At 32.9% G+C, this 13,501-nt stretch overlaps 1 protein-coding gene across 1 annotated transcript in view; it reads right to left on the reverse strand.

Annotated features, from left to right (window-relative positions):
- The window catches only part of l(1)G0020 (RNA cytidine acetyltransferase l(1)G0020), a 219,217-nt gene that overhangs the window by 146,829 nt on the left and 58,887 nt on the right, over positions 1–13,501 (reverse strand). The window contains exons 10-12 of the mRNA XM_090388438.1: positions 9,221–9,434; positions 3,569–3,670; positions 2,210–2,284 (exon numbers count right to left, since the gene is read on the reverse strand). Coding sequence (XP_090244564.1) covers positions 2,210–2,284; positions 3,569–3,670; positions 9,221–9,434 — 391 coding nt within the window. The remainder of the gene's footprint in view (positions 1–2,209; positions 2,285–3,568; positions 3,671–9,220; positions 9,435–13,501) is intronic.

Consider the following 13,501-nt stretch of genomic DNA (forward strand, 5'->3'; position numbering starts at 1 on the left):
TTTGACTTGTGGTTTAACTACAACTGTGGTGTACAAACCCTATTATTTTAATGTTGAACTATACAGCAAATGTGAGGCAAAATCTCATAACCACAATCAGAATTGTTTCAGAATACCATCTCTAAATGATTCTGATACGTCTAACTGACCATCTATATCACCAATAAAATGTATTTATGACTAGATAAATCGAGATACAATATATATAAATGACTCTGTCATATGAAATTGAACTTGAAGTTTGCAGTGTGGCTTCAGCAGTCTGAGTACCAGAAGCACCCTTCATCAAAACTGCCCTAATGTATAGTACTGATCTACTGAATACCATACACTGGTATTCAAAGAAAGTGCATCACCTATGAATTTCACATTTCTAATCATTTTTTGCGATGGTATGTCACATTAATGACTAGCATCACAAATAGAAATATAAACAAAAGATATTTATTAATAGTTAAGGCAAAGTAATATTTGATAGGTGCTCTCAATATATTACAAAATGAGCATTTGCAATCTTTATACAACAGTTTTGGTAAATTATGGCTGAAATGTTATCAGAAGTCCTCAATTTGCTTCAGTTTATCATTTTAAATGGAAAACAAAATGAAAAGTTCACCAGGTGCAAACTAATATTTAGTTGAACCGCCTCTGGCCCTGATGACAGCAGCACACCATCGAGGATCAATTTCTGAAGATAATCAACTAATAGTTCATGGTTTCAAACAGGAATTATGGCTTCCTGAAGTTCACGAAGGGTCTTTGGTTTCTTTCTGGCAACTGCAGATTCCACATGATGCCAACAGTTCTCTATAGGATTCAGGTCCAGGCTGTTTCCTGGCCAGCTAAAAGTTGTAATGGACAGTTCTTCCAACCATTTTTTCACCTGTAACAAATGTAAACACATTACTCTCGAACCTTTAATGCAGAAATGAAGCTAAAGTTACTACAGAAGTGCCTACTTACACTTTTCGCCCGATGACAAGGAGCAGAGTCGTCCTGAAAGATGCAGTTACTTGGCACGTTGAAATGTTCTCTAATGGTTGGCAGCAATTTGCCTTCCAGTATAGCCAGGTATCCATTGGAATTTACAGAACCTTTTATAAACTGCAGGTGACCTATTCCGGGATATGAAATGCACCCCCATATCATTTGGCTGGTAGGGAATTTTGCTGTAGACACCATACAGTCTGGATGGTATTCTTCACCACATCTATGGCGAATCGTTTGTCTCCCATCAGAGCCATGCAGGTTGAATTTCTTCTCATCTGAGAAAATAACTGACTTCCACTGTTTGGGGGTCCATTTGATATGCTCCTTACACTAAATTAATCAGGTTTTTTTCATTTTTTGCGTGAGGAGGAGCTTCTTCTTAGGACAACGGGCTACAAGTCCATTTTTGGAGAGGTGTCTTCTGACTGTTACTGCACTTGCTACCACTCCTGTATGTTCTTCCCATTCTCTTTTCAGCTCAGATGAAGAAGCTTTATGGTTTTTAAGGCATAAGCACTTCAAAACACAGTCCTGTTTTGGTGTAGAGACTCGTTTGCATCTAGTTCCCCCCCTTTTTTTTTTTCCCCTATCAGCAGAACCAGTATTCTTGAGTATTGAAAGAATCTACTCACTGTTGACTGATTACAAGACATTCTATAAGCAATATGACTGGAAGAACATCCCTCCTCACGTAAAGCAACAATAGAACTCTTTCTTCGTGGCGTCAGCTGCACATAACTTGCCATCCTGACACAAGCAAGGAATGACTGCAACTCTTGCAGAGCATGCTTATATAGCTGTAAGTAACAGCCGATGCAATATTACGTCATTACCTACGCGTGTCAATCTTATCTGATGCAACCTATAAGAAAATATTGTCATATACTTACATTTGGACGAAAATTACAATTTTAAGGGGCGATGCACTTTCTTTGAACACCAGTGTGCATATATCATCTAGATACAATTAAATGAAGAGGACAAATAAAAAGATCAGTTTTATTCCTATCATTATTAATATTATCGCTTTACAAGCTAAGATCTTTGTCTGTCTTGTTTGTTTCATATTTTTAAAAAAATAAATATTCTTATAATTACTAATTCATTATTTAATGAATAGTTTGATTCTTATTCCTAATTAACAAAAGAAAAAATTAAGTAATAAAATCAGATATAAGAAATTAATAAAATAATGAAAATAGAATAAAATGTAACATACCCTCTGATAATCTGGATGAGTAGCTATTCTAACAATGCGTGCTCCGGATAATGAAGGAAAATCATGATCTTGAAACTAGAACAAAGATTAATTTTAAACACTTAAATACAAGTATATTTATTCTGCACAGTCTAACACAAATTCTGTTGTCTATCAGAAAGAGTTTGGTTGGGGTAATTTATAATTAGTGTGAGGTTAGGCACTTAAGGCTATGAGGTATCGTGGCTTTAGGTTCCATTGTGTCTGTCCATTGTGCATTTTCTATGGTTAGTTTTTCTATGTGGTGGGATGAAAAAACATGCATCTCTCTCTCTCTCTCTCAAAACTAATTAACCCAGCCCATGGCTGGCATGAAAAAATACATTCTTATATATTTGGGGAAGGAAATATAGTAATTATGTTAAATAAATTCTTTCCATCTTAAGAGGAATTTCTGCACAGTATGGAAGAACAGTGCTAATATACACTGTGATATAACTCTCATTTAATATGAATTAAAACTTCAATAATTAAATTCATTAAATTTTTTCAGTGAAAATGCATGTCATTATCATTAGAAATACTAAAAGGGTTCAATTGCTGCAATGAACTATGTAAGAGGATGATTAGGCACCAAAGGTTGATTAGTTATGTAGGATCAGATCCCACACTTTCTAGCATACTACTTGAAAAGTACAGAGCTGCCATATTAGAATGAAAGGTACACAGGGAACTGATGTTTTCCTAACATTTTCCTATAGTAGGAGGCACTCTTAATACAAAACAAAACGTTTCTTTAGCAGAATTAAGAAAAATATACAAAAAATTAACTCCAGCAGTGTTTCATCATATGTATTTTTTGTGTGATACAATGCATTCTGTTTTTTTTTTTTTTTTTTTTTTTTTTTTAGTTTGTAAAATGCAGGAAAAGTAACAGAATCGTATACTAGACAATATATAATAGTGTAATTATCTGTATCTAAATCCATCATTCCACATAAAAGGATATTGTTTCAATCTAAAATAGGCGCCTCCGTAGCCAGGTGGGAAGGAGCAGCAGTGCATAGCACACGCTTCTTGATTAGACCAGGGTTCGAGCCCGTCACCACCAAATATGGAGGATGCGGAAAGGTCAGGGAATGACCACCGCATATCCCGGAACAATATGGCCTTAGTTGCTAATGCTCCTAAAAACCAAACAACAAACAAACACAAACAACATCAATCTAAAATACACAAATAAATAGATCATTCATTCCAAATACACACTAGAACTTATATAAAATGAAATACTATTTTATATAATGGTTCTAGTGTATAATTGGAATGAATATAATATAAAATTAACTGTTATATAAAATAAAAATTATTTTAAATTACCTGCTGAGAAACTGTCCACGGAATAAGGTCTCCAGAAGCTCTCTTTCCTCTACTAAGGCTATTCATAATATTTTCCTTTGAAATTTCTCCTTCAAGACAAACCTGAAATATCAATGAATGATTGTATATATTATTGTATATATTTCTGATATATTATCAGAAATGCAAGAAATTAACCTTGATACAGAATGGCACTACATCTAAAACATTCCATATTTTTAGGAGAGGTGACTTTTTAAAAACACCTCTCCTAAAATACACAATATATAATGTAAATTAAATTAGATTGAAAGTAAAATTAAAAAATTGAAAAAATAAAGAAAGGCAAATATAAGAGGCAACATTAGCACATCCCACAAAACATTGTGTAGAACATAATGTAAGCTAAATTAACATAGGACAGTAAAAAGGAAAAGTGCTGTAAAAAGCAAATACACATAAAACCAATTAAAAAACAAGAGTAAGAGGAGAGAGTAAAAAAAAAAAAAAAAAAAAAAAAGGGTTAAAAAGGGTAATCTATTGCAATATTTCACATTATTTGTCCTCAGCATTATCAAGATATCTAAATTTATTTATCAAGTCTAAATTTATTCTTTATTGGCTACTAAATATATTTAGCCCTATTTAAAATATTCAAAATTTTTTGTACATATTCTTTCCACATTATTCTTCTTCTCAATTTTTTTAATCTCTTTCCCCCTCTTCTCCCCTTACCCTTGTTTTTCTTATTAGTTTTATATGTATTCACTTTTCACAGCGCTTTTCTTTTCTACTGTTCTACTTTAACTTACATTATATATAGTAGATATGTCCAATCACAAAAACCACATTTATACAAAAAAATCTCATAAATAATGTGTGTGTGTGTGTGTGTGTGTGTGTTTATATATATATATATATATACATATTACATTATTTATTAAACTGAATACCAAGGAAATTATACAACTGATGAAATTTAATAGGGATTTGGAATATATAAGTATTATGGGTAAAAAATATACCTATAAGGCCATACTGCCAAGTATTTAGGTAACCTATGTTGGACTTCATTGTTGTACCCTATAAATAAATGCATAAATTATAAAAATAAAATGATGTAGTAAATTATTGATTAATGGATACATTGAATGGAACATTAGCTAGGGCTAGCTTCATTCAATACATCCTATCAATAATTGGCTGAGGCTAACTTTTTCTGTTTGCCATTTGCCAGTTTGTCTAGGTTCAAATATACTAATTATAATTTCAACACTAATATAATAATGCAATATATGTGTTGAAATTATATATTGCATTATTATATTAGTGCAGAATAACCGCTAGCAGTGAAAAAAAAATAATAAAAGCAATGGAAGTGAATCGAAAATAATGAAAGTGAGTATCAACTTTTAATTTTTATTAGTGCAATTTATTTATGTAGTGAAAATGAAAGGTTTATGCCAAAATTAAGATGAACAGGAGGAGAAATAAGGATAGCAATAGACCTCAATTTCCCTCAAATTGCTCTAATAGATTTTGAGGTATAAAAATTTAGAGTTAGCAAGCTGAAAGTAAAAACACAGCATATCATATAGATACTTCGGATTTACCGCGAGCATAATTGCCCGACCTTTTGGTAAGGATCCTGGTAAGTAGTGATTAACTATATAATATCGGTGTAGATACACCATAGTTTACCCATAAATTTGAACTACATATGTAGCGTAAAAGGTATCGTTTTAATTGTATCTCATATTGTGGGTGCCTTCACGAGATAGCTGGTATTGCACTACTTAAAATAAATAATGCTTCTCTAGTAGAGAAGACTACTGTTATTTATTTTCAGTGGATACCACCACCCAGACAATCATTTCGAAGCTAGTTGGCTTCATCGTCATCGAGTGGGCAGGTACCCTGTTTCTATGATGAAGCCAACTAGCTTCGAAATGATTGTCTGGGTGATGGTATCCACTGAAAATAAACAACAGTAGTCTTCTCTACTAGAGAAGCGTTATTTATTTGAAGTAGTGCAATACCAGCTATCTCGTTGTGAAGGCACTCACAATATGAGATAGAATTACAACGATGCCTTTTACACTACATATGTAGTTCAAATTTATGGGTAAACTATGGTGTATTTACACCGATATTATGTAGTTAATTAATACATTAATACATTATTTCTTATGGGTCTACCTAAACCGATAAGAAATTATGCCTTGTGTATTTCATCTTCTAATATAGTATGTACTGATATTTGAAGTAAATTAGAAGAAATTTTAGAATAGAAAAATACCTGATATAATAGAAGTTTTTTGAATAAGATAAAAATAATATAAAATAATAAAAAAACATGACATTGAACATTAGTTTTTTGGAAATAATAAGAATAAAAATAAGAATAAATCAGCCTTTACTGAAATAGTAGAGCAAGTAGAAAATCAAAATTAGTTTTCTGTAATGATATTAAATAGACAGAAAATGAACAATACTTCAATGCTGTGAACAACATAGCTAAAAGGATTTATAACTCAGTTTGCCGCCTGACATATGATAAAGAATGACCATAGCATCCTCTCACTTTTGGTTATATATGACCAATTAAATATTTAATTATTTTAATAACTGAAAATGTGGAAAAATGAAATAATTAATTAAACTACCTATGATGTTAGAAAAAGGCAGAAAATAGTAGAATTTGAAATTGAAAACCAAAATAAATATCTATTTGCTATCCTTATTCCTCTTCGCTTTAATTTTGGCATAAGCCTTTCGTTTTCACTACATAAATAAATTGCACTAATAAAAATTAAAAGTTGGTACTCACTTTCATTATTTTTGATTCACTTCCATTATTTTTATTATTATTTTTTCATTGCTATCTGTTGGGCTAGCAGTTATTCTGCCAGTTTGCTACAAATTTAACATATATTTCATTATTATATTAGAGTATTGAAATTATATTCTTAGTATATTTGAACCTAGACAAACTGGCAAATGGCAAACAGAAACACCTCAGCCAATTATTGATAGGATGTATTGAGTGGAGCTAGCCCTAGTTAACGTACCATTCAATGTATCCATTAATCAATAATTTGCTACATCATTTTATTTTTATTATAATTTGTGTTTATTTATAGGGTACAACAATGAAGTCCAACACAGGTTACCTAAATACTTGGCACTATGGCCTTATAGGTATATTTTCCACCCATAATACTTATATTCCAAATCCTTATTAAATTTCATCAGTTGTATAATTCCCTTGGTATTCAGTTTAATAAATAATGTAATACAAAGTATATGTTTTACAGACTGATGTAATGTTCAATCATTATTTTGATGGCATTAATCTGTTCTGATATTCTTTTTCTATTTTGCAAATTCCATATTTTTCTACTTAATTTCACATATGTTTTTATATATATATATATATATATAAACATATCATATTAACAGTTCCCCAAGTGTGTACTCATAATCATGTGTAGTATGTCTGTAGAAGCAGGCATTCGCAAGCTAATATGCGTGTTGTGTAGGCTGAAAAACTCAAACTAATTCATGGGAAACCCCTGCTTCCTCCAACTGAGATCAGCCTCAAAATGAAGAGGACTAAAAATTATTCCAGTTAGTGACATGAATCAAACTCAGAACTCTCCAAACAAGTGGCAGATGGGGAGCTTACTGTGCAGCAGACCTTTGCTAACAGATATGGTAAAAATCTGCTGCTGCAATGACATTTGATAAAATCTTGTGATAAAAAAATTAGTTATAGTGGGTTGCTGTTATAGTCAAATTAATGATTAAAAAATATAGAAGTTAAGAATAAAGAACAAGAAATTGAGAAAAGCTGTTTTATATTCCCTTGTTTCCTGTACCCATCATATTACACTTCCACAAAAAATACTGATACCTTCCTATGTGGTATCTTGCATGTGATGTTAAGACTGGTTGCACCAATAGTGATTAATTATTGGTTCAATTTAGGGAAGTCGTTGAACTATAGATAATATACAAGAAAGAGTCTACCAATAAGGAGAAAAAAGCAGAAGAAAGAATTCTACCCTCTGTAGAATTAGTGTGAGTTCCATCAGGAAAAACAATTTTTATAGTGATACAAATACATCAGCTGAAGATATAACCACATACAGTCTAAAAGTTGATATACAAGTAGCACCAAAGTATGAAAAACATTATACTGTTTGCATGAATTATTCTCTCAATTATTCTTAACAGACAAAACAGATGTTGCATATTTGCAAAATATAAAAGGCAAAAAAATTAATTAATTATCACTGCCCTTTAAAGGGCTAATTTATGGTGAAAATTTTCAGTTAAACAAAATTTACTCATTATTACCATGGAATTTCTCCATTTTTAATGTTATTAAATTTATCATAAATTAAATAATGCTTACAAATATAGCAGACCACATCATAGGCCATAATCATAATAATGGCAAAGTAGTAAAGATTGTGGAGTTATATTTCAATGCTGGCATTGAAATAATTTGAAAACAGTATGCATTTTTGCATTTAATTTGTCTTGGGGACACTTTAGTCCCTCTGGGGGCAGAGACCCACTTTCAGCTTCACAGCCACCTGTAATGCTAACATTAGAGGTAACACCATTATACACAAGTTGACCTAAAATGCTAATATTGTTTTAATATAAATAGCATTGCCAAAAAGATGAATCTGCTATTTATTTAAAACTCAAGATGCCATCTTGACAACTATTTCAAGATTTATTGGACTTTCATCAGACAATAGGTGATCTGTATTAACAGACTAATAGAGAATAATATAATTTTCAAACTATTTCAATGCCTGTGTTGATATATAACCTTGAAAACCTTATTATTTTGTCATTATCATGATTATGGCCTATAATGTGAAGCCTGCTATAATAAGAATAATTTAATGCACCATCACTTTAATAATATTAATAAAGGGAATATGTACTTAGTCAAAGCTTAATAAAAAAAGACGGCACTCACATCAATAATCCATTATGGTTACATGAATTATGAATTCATGTAACCATAACGGATTATTGAGGTGAGTGCCATCTTTTTTTTTTTATTAAGCTTTGACTAAGTACATATTGCGTGTCATGAACTTCGGCATTTTAAGCTTTTGCTAACTCTAATCATGGTAATATTAATAAAAGCACAAACCTAAATCTTGAAGAATGAAAGTTGGTTGTGCCGCTTGAGGGATCAAAGCTCTCAAGAAGAGACTGAGTGTAGAAATGTGCGCAGTTTACATTGGGCTTTTATTATAATTATGTTAACTTAATTACAATATGATTTTAATTAGCTAGCATAGCAATAACAGAACAGTTTGAGAAATAGGGGTGCTCAAAACTTTTAAACATGCATACATATACGTATTTATGTATGTATGTAAAGTACAAAACTTCTGCAAAACTATTATAATAATTTTATTGGGAATAACACCTCTGCACTACTCGCAGCTCACTTCTGACATCTCTGAATGCAAATATATTATAATAGATCCCAAAATATAACAATGGCAAAATGGCTACTTTAAAGACAGAAATGATATCCTCAAGTTGTTTTATGTCACAAAACAGGTGCATTATTGATTGCTAAAATTACACTTTAATGCCTCTATTTCTATAGCAAAAGTTGATTACTGCACTTACCTGTAAAACACACAAGACTTCTGGAAGTGTACGAGAATTCACATCAACAGGAGGAAGAAGACAAAATAAGTGATGGGCTGGTGCATCAGACATCATCTGAAGGTCATTTGGAGAATTTTTATAGTGCGATGCCACGCATAAAGATATGATACTTTGAAGAAATATTTCTGCTGCTTTGTGGTAACTGAACAGAGTATCACGATTAATGTAATATTTAACAGAAATTAAGGAATATTTTGAATTTTTAAGATATTTTCACAAATGAAGTAAACTGTGTATGGACTGGTCTATGGTCTATGCTAAAATGTAGCTCAATTATACAAAAAAAAAAAAAAAAAAAAATGATCAAGATTTATCATAGGAGAGAAATGTTTTATATACTTTGTGAAGTATGGAATGCCAATATGAAAGGAGAAGCAATAAGATAAATATGGATGTGAAAAATACTAAAATAAAAATAGCTAACATTACTAATAATAAGTTTTAGAATTGATGCATTAATAATGCATGAAGAAAAATACTAAATGAAAACACTAACCATTACTAATAATGCCTGTTTTTTTTAGTGCAGCACTAATAATGTATAAAGAATGTTATAAGTTTAACAATATCCATGATAGTTCAAAATTAATTTTTTTTAACCTGTTTTTTTCAGTGCAGCACTAATAATGTATAAAGAATGTTATAAGTTTAACAATATCCATAATAGTTCAAAATTAATAACAATATTAATCTTTAAATGCATTATTTTGAGAGATTATATACTTAGTTCAGAAGACTATTGGCTAACTGATATACTTAGAAGATAGAACTTTGACAGAAATCTCCCATATTATTAATGCATTCTTAAAATGCTCTTGCTTGCCTTGGAACAAATGTAAATGGGAGCTCAGAGACTCAAATATCTCATGATCTGCCAATTGATGCACCCCCAATTTGAGTCCCACAAAAGAATAGTCAAGCACATACTGCTCTGACTGAAAGTGATCTAGTTTTATTGGGAGTCTATTGTCAGGGAAACAGGTAACATTTTTTTTGTAATAAAGATAGGTGGACCAGAACCAGGGTGTGTTTTCCAGGAGCAACAACTGATGATGTCATCAAAAGCTTATCAGATTTTAAGTGGGGGATAAAAACAGCATTATTATTCATGCGGGAACTAATGATACTCAATGAACATGACCTGACTATTTATTAGATAAATACAGGATCATGCTGAAAAACTGATGTGAGGCCAGAACGTGTATGTGTCTGCAATTCTGCCCAGACATGATGGGGAAAGCCTGAGAGAGGTTTTGGGGGCTCCACTCCAGATGTGGGAACAATATTCCATGGTAGGGCGGATTTGTGATTTATACAGAGTGAACAGCTGTTTTGAAGAAAAGTAATGCCAAGAGCGAAAGAGAAAACCAAGCTTTTTAGATGCAGAGGGAGCAATATTTGTAATGTGCTTGTGTCAAGAGAGATTAGAAGTCAGGGTAATAACCTCATTAGGGCAAGAGATATATCAGCTTTCCTAGAAATCGGAGTGCAACCAAAGATACGCATAAGAGCAGAAGGATCCTTTTTGCGAGATATAAGACAAGACTGAATTTTAGAAGTACTGAAATCAACTAAGTTGTCTTTGCCCCACTGGAGATCAACATTTAAGGAATTGGTAGTAGATATTTAGGAAGTTGAAGCTGATTGAGCAGGGCAAGGTTTCTCAAAATGGAAAGTGGAATGCAATGTGCTATCATCAGCAAAACTATGGATAGGATTTCCAGTCAATGGAAGAAGGTCATTAATATACAAGAGGGAAAGAATGGGGGAAAATACTGAACCTTGGGGAACACCAGCATTAGTGGAGAAGTTAGAAGACAGAGAGCCATCTACCATCACCCTCAATGATCGATCAGAAAGAAACCTGGATAACCAATTACAAAAAACAGTTGGCAAACCATAAGATGGAAGCTTGTTTAGAAGAACTTTATGCCAAACACAATCAAAAGCCTTTGAGATGTCAAAAGCAACTGCTTGTGTTTCACTGAACTTTTCCATTAAATTTGTCCATAAATGGGTAATGTAAGCCAGAATATCACCAGTGGATCGACACTAACGGAATCCATACTAGCGATCGTTGATCAGATGGAAGGTTTCTAGGTAGTTTAAGAGTTGGCAGTTAATTGATTTCTCCATTACTTTAGAAAGAGTAGAAGTAATTGCAATGGGACGATAATTGGATAGGAGTGATTTATAACCCTTTTTAGGAAATCACTGGATAAGAGCAAATTTCCAAGCAGAAGGAAAAACACTTTTGAAATAAGAAAGTGAAAAAAGGTAGCAAAGAACACAAGTATGTTCAGGAGCACAGGTTTTGAGAATAAGTGGAGAAATACCATCAGGACCTGGAGCTTTCTTAGCATCAAGATTCATCAAAATCCTTCTGACATCCTTTTGACAGAAGACCACAGGAAGCATTGAATGGAGCGTGTTGGGAATGGTGGGACGTGTTTTACCAAGATCATTAATACATGAGTTGGAAGAAAAATGGGATGCAAGCAGGTCCGATTTATCCTTGGTTGAAGTGACAACAGAACCATCTGGTTTTGACAGAGCTGGAAGCAGAGATGGACAAAAGTTGCGGCCAAGTAATTGGCCGCAACTTTTGCCCATTAGGGCAAGAAGCAAGTTTTCTACTCATAACCTGCTCAAAATCTAGTTTGGACTGGTTAATAACTGCTTTACAATTGTTGCGAGCTTTGGTGTAGGCAGAAAAAGAAACTGAAGAATTGGAAACAAGCCAATTATGATATGCAACATTCTTCTCCTGAATAGCCTTAGCACATTAATTGGAAACCAAGGTTTAGATAAAGGACGAGATTTTAAAGTGGCATGTGGGATAAAAGATTCCATTCCTACAAGAATAATTTCACTGACATGATCTGAGCAAACGTTGACATCAGAAGTTTTGAAACAGTAATCTGACCAAGGGAAAGAAGAAAAGAAATTTCGCAAATCATCCCATTTTGCATTCTTGTAATGCCAAACAACACGCAGTTGGGAATAGCCATGAGATAAAGGGTCCATTTAAGAAGAAACAATCACCAAGCTGTGATCTGAGGTGCCTAAAGAACCACTCACTTCGACTGTGTACTTAGAAGGGTTGTTTGTGAGAAAAAGATCAAGCGTGTTGGCTGTATGGTTAGGATTGTCCGGTATTCTTGTAGGTAAATGAACAATCTGTGCAAGATCATTAGTAATTGCAAAAGCCTCAGAATCTCGAACAGCTGGGTCAGTATGACTAGAAAACGGAAGCCAGCTGGAGTTGTGAACAATAAAATCACCAAGGAAAATTACCTCACTGTTAGGAAAGTTGCAAAGAGAGGAAGTCAAAGAGGTCCAAAGTGATTAGTTTAGTTGGGAGAACGATAGAGACAGCAGATGAATTTGACACAATGAGGTAGAGAGATTTTAAGCCAGAGAAGATCGAAAAGAGGAGATTCCAAATTACCAAGTCTGTGACAGGAATATTGGAATGGACATATGCACAAGTACCACCTTTGAGATGGAAGGAATCATACAGTGAATAATTTGGGCACTTGAGATGAGCAGTAGTCGAATCAACCGATAACTGAGATTCTGTCAGAAAAAATACATGGGGTTTGGCAGACCTGAATCCTATAGAGAACTGTTGGCACTGTGTGGAATATGCAGTTGCTAGAAAGAAACAAAAGACCCTTTGTGAACTTCACAGGAAGCCATAATTTGTGTTTGGAACCACGAATTATCAGTTGATTATCTTCAGAAATTGATCTGTCAATGCCTTGAAGGTGTGCTGATGTCATCAGGGCAAGAGGCGGTTCAATTAAATATTAGTTTGCACCTGGTGAACTTTTCATTTTGTTTTCCATTTAAAATGATAAACTGAAGCAAACCGAAGGCTTCCGATAACATTTCAGCCATAATGTCATGTTTACCAAAACTTGTATAAAGGTTGCAAATGCTCATTTTGGAATATTTTGAGAGCACCTGTCAAATATTATTTAGCTTTGTCTTAACTATTAATAAATATCTTTTGTTTATATTTCTATTTGTGATGTTAGTCATTAATGTAACATACCATTACAAAAAAGGGTTAGAAATGTGAAATTCCTAGGTGATGCACTTTCTTTGAACACCAGTGTATTTCAACCGTACCTTAAACATGCTCTGAGAAATAAAAGATTAAAATTATAAAGTTTCTTTGTGTGCACATTGTATAGCATACATATTTGTAAATATATGTTTTATGCTTTACAT

The sequence above is a fragment of the Mastigoproctus giganteus genome, chromosome 14 (genome assembly GCF_048544385.1).
Source record: "Mastigoproctus giganteus isolate SK-2022 chromosome 14, ASM4854438v1, whole genome shotgun sequence".
NCBI lineage: Eukaryota > Metazoa > Arthropoda > Arachnida > Uropygi > Thelyphonidae > Mastigoproctus > Mastigoproctus giganteus.